This window comes from Echeneis naucrates, chromosome 19, assembly GCF_900963305.1.
Source record: "Echeneis naucrates chromosome 19, fEcheNa1.1, whole genome shotgun sequence".
NCBI lineage: Eukaryota > Metazoa > Chordata > Actinopteri > Carangiformes > Echeneidae > Echeneis > Echeneis naucrates.
In genome coordinates this window covers 12,187,965-12,200,423 of record NC_042529.1, presented here as the reverse complement: position 1 = coordinate 12,200,423, position 12,459 = coordinate 12,187,965, and the positions used below count along the sequence as shown (strand labels likewise).

Sequence of the window (12,459 nt, the reverse complement as noted above, 5' to 3'; positions counted from 1 at the left end):
CACAAGTGGTCAGCTAAGTCCATCTCACTGTGCATCTCTGAGATGGACTAAAATAAATACAGGTGCATTGAGACAGGTAAGCCTTTTGTTTGTGAAGAGCGGGGGGTGTGACAGAGTTGAGCCAGTCACCGCTGTGCACACAGCTCTGCAGTGAAATGAGGTTTTTAAGTCATTTGAAATATTTTCCAGCTGATTATGGGACTGTGACAGAGGATATCAGGAGAGTAGAAGGTCTGGACAGAGACACAGCTGACCAAATTACATCCTCAGATGCTTACTCCCATTCTGTCTTTCATCTTCAGTGTCTCTGACTCTGCAGGCAGACTTCAGGGTCAGAAACCCCCATCATGTAAAGACTCCCATTGACACTTGTTCACCCAGTGTTTTAGCACAGACAAGGTGACATTGAAACAATCATCAACATAAGGTGTCTTGTTTTGTGAAAGGCACATAGGGCAAGATGGGACTTCCTCTAGTAGTCCCTTGATGTGAAAGATCATTTTAGGGATGATGTTTATGCCTCATATCGCTTCTAGTTGTCACATGGTTTAATGAAATTACAAGGCTCTGCTCATGTGACCCCATCTTTTTCCTTCCTGACCCCCCCCCCCCCCCCTCCTGTGCCATTTGGTTTGCAACACCAACACACACCTACACAGCCACAAAAAAACCTTAATAATTATGTTTTCAATCAGTTATAAAAATTCTTGGTTGTATAAATTGTTTTCAACAACTTCGATGAAGAAACCAGGGTTGTAAAGAAGTGGAAAAAACAAGTCCTCTTTTTGTACTGTATTTTTACATTTTGTTGTTTTATGATTTGTTTTATCTTCTTGACTTTGTTTTCTCTTTTCTTCTCCCTGGTTGGAATTTCATGATCACACAAGTGGACCAAATCTCTTGAAAGCATTTAATAAACAGATTGTTTTAGAAAATAAATGTGTTGGTCCATTTTTCTAAACACACGCGAGGATCCTGATGATCCGCCACATGTTGCTGTAGTTCTTCACCCTGGAGTACCCAACCATGGGCTGTTACCGACATCTGGCGAAGATTTCATGCCAATAACACATGTTGGCACCGCCAACAGGAACGATATGTGATGCATCTGAGTTTTTCCTCTTCCAAGCCATTCCGATCGCTCTGACTGGGACGTCAGGGCTTCATCGCACGTGTTTACAATGATCTTACTAACTACAGTCTCTGCACGTGTGAATACACCCAGTGCCCTGATGTCAGCCTGCTCTTTCACTCGATTTGGTGTCATAAATCAATCGATTATTGGGGCTGTTTCGTCCAGGCTACAGTTTTAATGAGCCTAATCCACCCAGACATGCCAGAGGTGGGCCTCCAGTGCCCGGATCACGCAACCCCCCAGGGAAAAAGGAGGCGCTTTAACGCGATCATCAACACCTGCAGAAGTGTTTGCAGGAGCAAAACACGTGTTTCGTCTGTTTACACGTGTCTCCAAAGTCATTGTCTATCTGAAGTTAGTTTATATTGAAAGTCATTCCCCTTGTTGTCCTGTCCGATCTGGAATATATCAGTTGAATTGATTAGTTTTAATTGGAAACATGTTTGTGTTTAAAGCTCCCCATGTCTCTGATGGTTCCTTGCCGTACATACAGTCGGACGGATTAACGTCTCCTGCTGTATACCACCTTGTGTTTTGAAGTTTCTCTTGTTTTCATTACATAACTCGGTGCCACATTTAACGTTTACACTTTCGCCCTTAGGTAACTCAGCCCCGGGTCCGGATTGGCTGCCATCGCAGTGACGGACACAACGATTGGCCAGTTGGTGCTCTTTCCGTCGAGCGCTCGAAGAAGGCGCGTCGCTGATTGGCTGAGGTGGTGGGATGGGCGGAGTTTGGGTGTTGAATAACGCCTGTAATGTGTGACTCCAAAAAGTTTTTCGCCCCCCAGACGCTTCCATGTGATCTGTTAGGCGCCGAGCAGCCTCCAGCTGAGTCTGTCGATTTTATTTCTCATCAGCGGCCGACAAGCCGTGAGACATTTTCTTGACCTTACTGCAAACAGTAAAAAACATGACTACAGAGATCCCGGAGATTTTCAGGGCTCTTCTTGAGCATCCATTTACTCTCCCCAACTTTGACGATAATGGTGAGTTATTGAGATATCTAACAGTGGTCTCTCTTGGTTTCTGGTTTTAAATTACATGCAGCAATGTGATTTAAGGACTCGCTCTTCTATGCAGATAAAGGCTGTGGTGCAGAATCACGCTTCGAAAATAACTCTTACATTCCTGCCAACAACCCTGTTTGTTTCGTAATCCTCGCCATTTGACCTGGGTGGATTTGGTGCTAGTTGCTGGACTGCGGAGGTCTGCTCCCAGGCTGTAGTTAAACTGTGCTATCCAGTTTCACTCAGTAGCTTCAAAATAAGAATAGCGACATGTTGTAGTGGTGGAGTTGGGATTGATTGGATGGTCACGCTGTTGTGAAATATGATCATTATCATGTTTAAATGCAGTTTTCAAGGGTCCCACAAGGGTAATTTCTTTTAGATTATTTCTCATTGATCATATGTCTCTAACAGTGGTGGTGAGTTCAGAATTACTTCTGCATTGATGCTGAGGAACAGATTAATAATAATATAATAATAGCATTTATTTACTAACGTTGTGAGTTTAATGAGTGACAGGATCACCTGCAGTGTCAAATCAAAATGTATATTTGTTCACCAACACCCTTTAAGACTAACTGGCTCCCTGGATCCATTCATCGAATTACAGGGACCAGTTTACACTTTAATACACGATAAAAACATTATGGGTCTATTATTGTTCCTTTGTTTGATGCTTTGATATATGATAAACAAAGTGACTGTAATAATTCTTTGCTGATAAAACCCAGTCAATGTCTGTTTGTCAACCGTGTGTGTGTGTGTGTGTGTGTGTGTGTGTATCATGGATAAAAGGATTTGTGGGCTTTGTAAATTCATGATTAAATCACTAGATGGCTCTGTTTACTTTCTCTGTACCATATTTAGGTAAACCAGATCCTCATTACATTAAAAGGTGTGCTGCTGGTGCTGGCCCCATTTAACAGGATTTGAGAAGCATTTCAGTCTGTCTAGGAGCTTCTGAACCATGTAAAAGAGACATCTAACCCTTTCAAAATATAATTACATAAATTTTCCCTCTTCCATATTGGTCAAATGTACAATATCATCCTTCATTTGGCACTGTTTATTATACAGAATTGTAATAATGAGTAACTGTATGAATTTATAGTTAAGTAGTGTTAAGACAAAATATTTCAATATTGCTGCATAAATTAGGGACGGGCTAGCTGGGTTATGACTGAACCATAAAATTCACTGTTTTCAAACATTAAAAATGCACCTTGAATGTACCTTTAATACTGAATATTATCTTACAGCTTTGTATAGAAAATGGCCTGTTTAAAGGTCTATTTATATAATATGGAAAATTCTAGTTAAAAAAAATAAACGTTCAGCCTACAGGAACAAATAAGAGTCACATCAGGTCGTGTCACACATCCATATGGATCATGTCAATATATGTTAATTTTGACATGATTTTCCTCTAATGTATGCAGTGAAATCACTTAGCCAACCACTGCGATCTCAGGTGATGGCACCTTCTCAACTGTCATTGTCTCATCATTGAAATCTCCTCCCTTGGACCAATTCATAAGAACAAAGTGCAGGAATTTTTGACAGATTAGTGATGTAATGTGATGACAAAATGTTTCAACTCTTCTGCATAAAATATCTTCCGTAGAGTTTTCAAAAAAGCACAGCATGCTGTCGACAATGTGCTGTATATGTGAAAATGTGACCAAGTCAATCAATTTGTCCAATCGGAAAAATCCTGGTCTTTATTCATTAATTAGAAATTTGTCATAACAGCAAAACTTGATTTTTGGAGAAATCATTTTAGCAACTTTAACCGCAATTCTATTTTTAACTGTCAAGCAGACGGCATTACATTAACTGCCACGAAGCCACATGAGCCAAAAAAAAAAAAAAAAAAAAAAAGCTGTGTCCCCCCGTTGTGTCCAGCCATGTCTTCACCAGTTGTCCATGCATATGTGCTGTGCCTTGATTGTATCAGCATACTTTCAACAACTCTGACACCTTATTGCTAATGACTAAAATGTTTGAAGAATAGTGAAGATTTATTAATGTCAATGAAAATGTTCTACATATTTCTGTCTTTGATGTAACAACCCGTAAAAAACAATCTCCATGTGTCACTGAGGATTTACTTGTATCTGCTTTTCAACTCTCAAAAGTTTCAGTAGATGGAGAGGATGTGGTTTACTGTAAATTTTGTCCTCTGGTCTCTGCACACGTCTACTAAGACGTGTCTTAGGCTGTTTTTATGATGGAGATGTTGGGAGGACTGTATAGAATTAACTCTTTTTTTACATATCGGTGACAGTTGTTTGAGATTCTGCCATTGAAGTAGTTCCACGAAAGTTTCTTGATGTCCATAAGAATTAAAACAAAATGAGAAATTCGTGGCATTTGACGAATGATTCCCAGTGTAATTGATAATAATCTACTGGAAGAGTTCTTCTGTCGGAAGACCATTACCAGGTTTTAAATAAACCTATTTGTCCTATAGTAGTTGAACCAGAAGGTGACATTTTGCATGAGTACTGTGGCCTTTACAGCTTTTGCGCACCTACTACAGCAGCTGACCTTTCATTTGTCCTCAGTCGTCTTCTTTGTTCCTCAAGTTGTGCCCAAAACAGGTTTTGCATGAGACATGTAAAACACCTCCCACCCCACCCTGACTCCAGCACCACGTTGAAATCCTTGCTTTTTTTTTTCAACTGGATGTTGTGCACTGCAGCCTGTAACATTTTGTCCATGCAGGGACATTGGCACAGGAACATACTGAATAATCACTTTAGTGACACAGATCCTCACATTGGAGAGAACATTGATGTGGAGAGCATGTACTCTATTTAAATGCATTCATCTGTCAAGAAGTACATTCAGTTTTTTTTTTTCCTTAATACATGAATCACCTTTTCTAAGTTGCATTAAAGAGCTTTCTCTTGACAAAATAACGCACGACTATAACTTGGTCTTTGTACAGTATTACTGGACAGCTGTATAAAAAGAAAAACAAGCTCTGCATGAATGTCTGGAGGCGATGTCACAAGAGTTATCACACCAAGAGTAAGCATTTGCTGAGATTCTTAGTGTTGTGTTATAGTGTCATGGAGTATGTCCTCTGCAGCTGACTGCTCAGATCTTTGTCCTTGGCCTGTCTTTAGTCTGCTTGGTTGCAGCAGCGCATTTATAGTTGCAACTTATGGAGTTGTGAGCGTTTCTTGTGCACGGCCAATTGCACTCCCTCGCCCCTCCCTCGCGTTTCAGTATGCGCGCTGCTAATTGGACGGCGCCGAAACATACATAAGGTTGTCAGCTGCACGTGCTGCGGCATGTGAGCTGAGCAGCGTTGACGTCACTCCGTCATAACTCGGTTATGATGCCCTTCGTACACCGGCCGGTGCTTGTGCTTCTTAAACTTTCACCAGTGCAAAGAGAAATAAAAATGAACTTAACAAAAGTATGCTTTAGAGGCTATGTCTGAATATCATATGTTCGCATCAGACAGTGCAGCACATTAATTAGGATCGCGTCAACATGAGTCGCTTTTGGACACGTTTTTCCTCTAATATATGCGAAGTGAAGCTATATAACTCGGTCAACCAATTAGATCTCCGGAAATTGCGGCCCGTCAACTGCTATTGGCTGATTCTTTAAGTCCCCGCCCCCTCATCCCTCCAGCTTCCGTATTATTTGTGAGAGCGAGGCGCGACCGACCAATCAGCGCGTAGCAGGGCGGACATTTTGGACCGGGGGGCGGAGTTCGGTCTGTCTGCGAAACAAACATCTCACGAGTGCCTGAATATTCCGAGGAAGTAGGTTAACGCAGCAACCTGACGGACATTAGACTCGTAGTTTATATTTCGGCGTGTATTTTTTTCTGTGCGTGACTCGGAGGGCGAGACCGAACAGGACAGCCGCAGCTCGCTGCTTTTGTCGGGTGCTTGCCGGTGTTAGCGTCGACAACAACGAGAGAAATGTCGGGAGAGCCGATCGTCATCGCCCTCGACACGGCCACCGGGGCCCCCAGCTCGTTCCCGGTGGTTCTGAAGAAAATCATGGAAATGCCTCCGCCGAATCTCCTGGACGGGGACGACGGTAAGAGCCGGAGACTGCCGCCGCCAGAAAATGTGGGTCAGGCGACCAAACCCGGAGACGCGTGAGGGGAAACGTGTCATAACAATGTATATCCCGTAGGGAGTGGGACTGACTTTACAGGCAGGTTGGTTTGAAATGACCGATCTGCGGTGCGAAAGCGAGGCCTGCCAAAGCGGTTAAAGCGGAAAATGTAGCTACCTGCAGGCAGCCAACATTAGCACCCTCCCTGTCGCCAGTGTTCATGCATAATATCACTGCACTGCACACATATACCGTGGCGGACCGACCGAGCTTTTGGTTAAAGTAAAAAAAAAAAACAAGTCCAACTTTTTAAATTTAAAATAACCAATAAATATAAAATGGCGTGACACTACTTTTCAAACAGGCTGGTGTCTGCCAGCTGGAATATTGAGCTGTTCCGTCGTTCTTCCCATTTGAAAATGCCATTTAACAAAGAGAACAGAACAGAATGAGGCTGATGGACAGTTCTGGACTGGGGTCTGTTTGGAAAAGAAAATGAGAAAATGTTGCTTTCCACTCAATATGATTAGGCGCTCCACGTCATTCTGATATGTGTTGGCTGACACATATTGGCATATTTGTGGAAACTCAGTCTATAACACAGTGTTTTCTCTGTGTTTCAGACACAGACAAGGAAAAGCTGTCTCTGGGAGATAATGCTGAGCTCGGGGGAGGAGGTAGTGATATGGGGCCTTCAGCCGCCCTGACTCCTGCTATTTGGGAGAAAACCATTCCTTATGATGGGGAGAACTTCCACCTGGAGTATATGGACCTCGAGGAGTTCCTAATGGAAAATGGCATCCCAACTTCGCCTGATGAGGACTCCCCAACAAGCAGCCCAGAAAGTGGCTTCGCAAAGACAGAGAAATCTAAGGCGACTCCCTCTGCACAGCCCAAGGTCACCAAGCAGGCAGGCGTGTCCCCAGTGGCCCTGCTGCCCATTCAGGAGTTGGACAAATGTGAGGAGGAAGTGGTCATCATCACCAGGAGTGATTCTGATATCATCTGTGATGTTACTGCAGGTGAGTTGACGGGGGAGGATCAATGTCTAGATGGCTGCTGGTTATCACTACATGCTGGTTTAGTATACGTTTTCCATGACAGAAGACCCTTTTTTTTGGATTGAGATGACTCCCAGTAATGTAAATCCTAGTGTTTGGAATGAAGGGTAAGGTTAAAAATGGGGCACTTTGTGTGACTCTACATTCAGAAATAAATTCATCTCATTTGAAGATTTGAATGTGCTTGCATTGATGGAAGTGATGTTTAGGGCTACATTTTTCTATCCTCCCTTAACTTTTCTATTTTCTATGCACACAATCCACTTTTTTTTCTGAATCTCAGCAAGTAGAAATGTCCCCAGTTTCTCTCTCAGTCATATGTAATAATTTGGTTGAACTATGTCGTTAACAAGCAGCGTTCAGTGAAAGAGACTCTTTAAGCAAGCATCGGGTGGTTGGTGGCACAGCAGAAATAGATGCGGCTGTCCCTGCATATCATAAGTAGTACAGTTAATCATGGTAATATCAGCAGACTGTAGATGTGGCAGTTGGTGTCCAATGCCCTGCCCACCCTGTGAACACTGCAAACATTACGAAAAAAACAACCTACCTTTGGTGTAGGGCACCTGTGAACCACCATTGCTTTACCAATATGACTGACATGAAATGGCTAATTCATTCATTAAGGCAGATTCTGTTGCTCTCCTCACATTTGTTCTGCAGCTGACTTATATTTTAGCTCCCATGTTCCTCTTCTGTCCGTTCAGAGGTGACCACTGAAAATGACAGAGTGACCCCCGAGCCCATCAGTCCTGAGGATATCGAGGTTGAGATCAACTACGAGCCGGATCCCACCGACCTAGTCTTGTCAAGTGTGCCTGGGGGTGAACTGTTTGACCCGCGCAAACACAAATTCACAGATGATGAGCTCAAGCCACAACCTATGATCAAAAAGGCCAAAAAGGTGTTTGTGCCTGAGGAACAGAAGGTATGCTGGGAGCGGGAGGGGAGCCGAAAAATACTTTTTTAGTTTGTTTAATTGTGCACACACAACGCCATGATCAAAAAGCAACTTTAAAGCAGTAACAGCAGGTGGGGTTGTGAACCTTCATTGTCAGAATTTCATAGACAGAACTAAAGAGCTGATGAATTTTTAACTTTGTCATTTTGATGTGTAAACAGTACATTCGAAAAACTATGTCTTTATTTGCGAATTGAGTTTGGCCTGTGCAGAAGTAAAACAGTAGTACTCAATTCTAGTTTACCTCACAAGATAATACAATAAAAGGAAAGTGTGTCCCATGTTGAGCGTAACAGAAAGTGCCCAGTGTCACATCATGGAGTAACTAGAAACATATATCTACATACTACAGTAACGTTTGTAATTTTGTAAGGGACAGTAAAAGTAATATGCTTATATATTATTATAATATGTATGCTGGAACAAGGATTAAACCAGACAAAAAAGTTTGTGAAATTTGAAGTCATGATAAAATCATCAATCAGGCCTTTAATGAAATGGAATTAGTTCATGGGCTGGTAGGCTTAGAGGTTCAGCCAATTTCCTTGTGCACAAATGATGCAAGACAGCAAAGAAACAAGGCCACATCGAATCTTGTGACTCACAGTGACTCAGCACACTGATTATTTTAATACTGAGCTTCCTGCCACTCCAGTTTACATCAACAAAGGAGCTTGGCTGTCAGCCATGTTACCAAACAGAGATCAGATTTGAGCTAATGCAGCTAATGAATAGAAATAAAAGGTCTGCGGCTGTGTTTTTGTCTAAGTGGATCCCCTTTTTTTTTCCTCTCTGCATCTCCAGGATGAAAAGTACTGGCAGAGGAGGAAGAAGAACAACATGGCTGCCAAACGCTCACGTGATGCTCGCAGGTTAAAGGAGAATCAGATTACCGTCCGTGCAGCCTTCCTGGAGCGTGAAAATGCAGTGCTGCGGACGGAGGTCGCAGAGTTACGAAAGGAATGTGGCTGCTACAAGAACGTCGTGGGTCGCTATGAAGCCAAATTTGGACCTATGTAAGGGACCGATGTGAGGCGTATTAAATTGTAAATGGACATTTATGCAGAAAGGAACTCATGTATCACTTTTTTAGAGCCAGGTTAGAAACAAAATTGAACTGAACTTTAGCCATGCTGAAAGATACCAAATATACTGTGCTTTCTTTGACAGTAGCTAATAGGCTGTTGTTTGCTCAGAGATAGACAGAGGATACCTGTTTGAGGGCTGACAAGGTTGTGGGTTAAAGCTGGTTGGTTGGTTGGCCCAAATAAGTGCCATTCAACCTGATGTTGCTCCTCCTCCTTAACAGAGTTTAATGGCACACTGGATCTAGTGTTTCCAATTAGCAGAGTGTGTCAATATAATGTATTCAGAAACATTTTAATAACCTCTGGAGTTGTAATGGAAAAACTTTGGCATTCATCCTTGTTTTCTTCTCTTTCAAGTGCGGTGCCGGAAGACCAATAGACAAGAGGTGATTTCATTTTCTAATGAATCAATAAATGAAAACCATTGAGAGTTGGTACGTGAGAATACTAGAATCGATCAGATGAAGAAGAGGAGGAAGAGAACATCTGTGAGGGTGTGGCTGTTGTTGCTATGGAGATGCAATAGCATGTTTAGAAATGATATCTGTTTTTCATTTTTATTTTTTTAATGACTTGTATTTTACCAACCATGTGAGTGAGATGAGTGTGAGAGAATATTCAAGTGCTTCTTCAGTACACGTACTTCATGAAGTGTACTTTTATCATGTTTTCTATGACTTTGGCCGAAAGAGATCATTTGTTTTGAACTGTGGGATTTGTTTTAATTTTATATATGGTTGATATTTAGGTAGCAATTGCAATATTAAAAAGACTAGATTTTTAATCAGTTCTATGGTGTAGAAATAAACTAGTTTGCAGGTTTCTTTCAGTTGTTTCCACATTTTCATGACTTATGAAACCTCGATTTTTTTATGTTTAAATTTAACAGTTCATGGAGAACTGACCTTCTCTTTCCTCACAAAAACTTGACTGTGACATTTTCAGAATCTTAAGCTTCTTCAGGGGATTGCAGTGACTTGGCAAAAAAGCCATGCCATGTTCACTTAACTTCATTTAATTATTCCTTACCAGCAGCACACTCTCCGCGTTTCAACGTACATCTTCTCTTGTGTTATTTGTCACTAAGACGCCTGCTTGGCAGTCTGGGTCCTCATAGTGAATCAACTGTTTATGTCAGTAAAGCTTCAGAAGTGATGTGTGTAGAATCCACTGATGCATATGCTGTAATTAGTTTTAATCTCAAATTATTATTTTTTTTTCCCTCATGTTTTACGTCCTTTTCGCTCATATATCCAGTCTCACATGAAACAAGAACTTAAAGTGCCAGTCACATTTTTGAAGGTAGGAAGCTGTTGTTGATGTTTGGGCTAAAATAATTTAATTGTCAATGTTATTATAAAGCTTATCGTCTCTTGATAGCTGACACTTACCCCTACATGGAAGTGTCTTATTTTATTTGTGTGCTTATGAAGGTCTTAGAATGGTGTTATATTGAAAGGAAATGAGGGTGAAAGGTTAAACTCCTTAATCTTGAAAACACTTTTTTGACCTAATGAAAGATGGGCTTTATAGTACATTTACAATTGAAATCATTGGGATAATTAATTAATGCAATTCAAAAACTTTGACTGGAATATAGATTGTTCAATCTGTTCAGTTTTTTCAGGTGTTGATTAACACACTTCAGACTTCACTCCATTTGAGAAATTCCCTCATACATGGAAGCTGGCAGCGACTGTTACCAGCTGACTTCTATTTTTTTGACCAACCAATACAGACTGTATTGAGGCATCTTTATTTTTCACAAAATAAAGAACCTCGTAATATTTAAATGTATTCTATGTCTAAAGCCATTTCAATGCAGTGTACAGTCTGCCTATGTGCAGGGGTTCATACTGTTAAACATATCTAGATTTAAAAGTTACCACTTTACAACCCAATTCTGACAAGGGAAATGCATGCTTTTTTTCTGCTGTGCTTCCACTGTACACATTGTGACTTTTTACTGCAACAAATTCAGTGTTATAGTGTTTTTATTTGGGGGTGGGATCACATATGTGACAACTCAAATGTAAGGCTAAGCTAATGTAAGTTCTTCTTTTGAAAAGCAGGAATAGAGCTTTATGTGTTCTGACCTTTTCTCTGTTAAAGTGCAATCTTGTCTGTGGGGTAACACGAAAAGTCAGCATTGCCCCATCTGCAGTGATTTTTGTGGAAATAAATTTACTCCCAGCTTCATTTCAGTCAACACACACTTTCTCCATAACAGTCTCTGAAAGTTTTGCTCTTGAATCAAAATCATTTTGACTCTTTTGAAAATGTACTTCCTGACTTGTTTAAACATTTTTAATGCCCGCTGCTACAATGGGGTTTGCATTTGCCTTTTACTGGAACAGGTCAATTTGTTAACTTTGAGGAGTTGTTTTTAATCCTCCTGGTTCCATCTTTGTATTTCTTTGTAAAGAAATGTTTTGGCATTTTGAGTGTGGCTACCTTTGGTCTTGTATATACAGTATGTATGAATAAAGCCTCGTTAAGAAAGTGTATGATTATTGAATTTGTTTCTTTTTATCTTGAGTGATCTATTATATTTTAAAAGCTAAAACGTCAAGTCTGAATGCCCAATTATTACCTCATGGCCGACTTCAGCTAACTAGACAAATGTGTACCTGAAATATACCATCATTTCCATGTACAGAACATTAGATGCTACCCAGGTGTATATTATAGTGCATTGTTAATCTGTCAGTGCCTCAACATCTTTTCAAGCCATACTATTCATTTTACTCTAATAGAATTCTACAAGAAAAATATTTTTATATTAATGGTCCAGTTTTCAGTCCACTATAGAGTGAGCTGAAAATGTGACACATTGCCCTCTGTTGGAGGAAGTTAATAGAGACGCTGTGTAAAGAGACCGGATTGTTCAACGGTGACATGAGTCAAAATCATAAACTAGTTTAGGTTCATATTTAGCATATCAGACAGTTTATCAGGAGTTTAGACCCAATTGTGTGTATTTCCAGAAAATAAAGGTGTTTAGCATTCAGCCACAATGTTTTTGAGAGAGTTCTTTTTTTTTGAGTTGGAGAAGTTCATGTATATTTCATAGCAAAGGAGAAACTTCTGCTGATGAGGATCGTGCAAAGACCAAA

The 12,459-nt window shown here is 40.7% G+C and overlaps 1 protein-coding gene across 2 annotated transcripts; it reads left to right on the top strand.

The window, feature by feature from the left end:
* Positions 1-1,922: 1,922 nt before the first annotated feature.
* tefa (TEF transcription factor, PAR bZIP family member a) lies at positions 1,923-11,848 on the top strand. Of its 2 annotated transcripts, none has more exons than XM_029527882.1 (5): positions 1,923-2,123; positions 6,857-7,255; positions 8,002-8,222; positions 9,060-9,271; positions 9,701-11,848. In XM_029527882.1, exons 1-5 carry the CDS (start codon positions 2,048-2,050, stop codon positions 9,720-9,722), a joined length of 930 nt encoding a protein of 309 aa, XP_029383742.1. In that variant the 5' UTR covers positions 1,923-2,047; the 3' UTR covers positions 9,723-11,848. The 2 variants fall into 2 exon arrangements, with proteins under 2 accessions (XP_029383742.1, XP_029383741.1); XM_029527881.1 differs by lacking the exon at positions 1,923-2,123 and adding an exon at positions 5,899-6,212.
* The last annotated feature ends 611 nt before the right edge of the window (positions 11,849-12,459 follow it).

Excerpts from the sequence above, each read along its gene's own strand:
- tefa (XM_029527881.1), top strand. The coding sequence starts at position 6,092 with ATGTCGGGAGAGCCGATCGTCATCGCCCTCGACACGGCCACCGGGGCC. Across the intron at positions 8,223-9,059 it reads TTGTGCCTGAGGAACAGAAG|GATGAAAAGTACTGGCAGAG; the intron begins GTATGCTGGGAG and ends CTGCATCTCCAG. Across the intron at positions 9,272-9,700 it reads GAAGCCAAATTTGGACCTAT|TGCGGTGCCGGAAGACCAAT; the intron begins GTAAGGGACCGA and ends TTCTCTTTCAAG.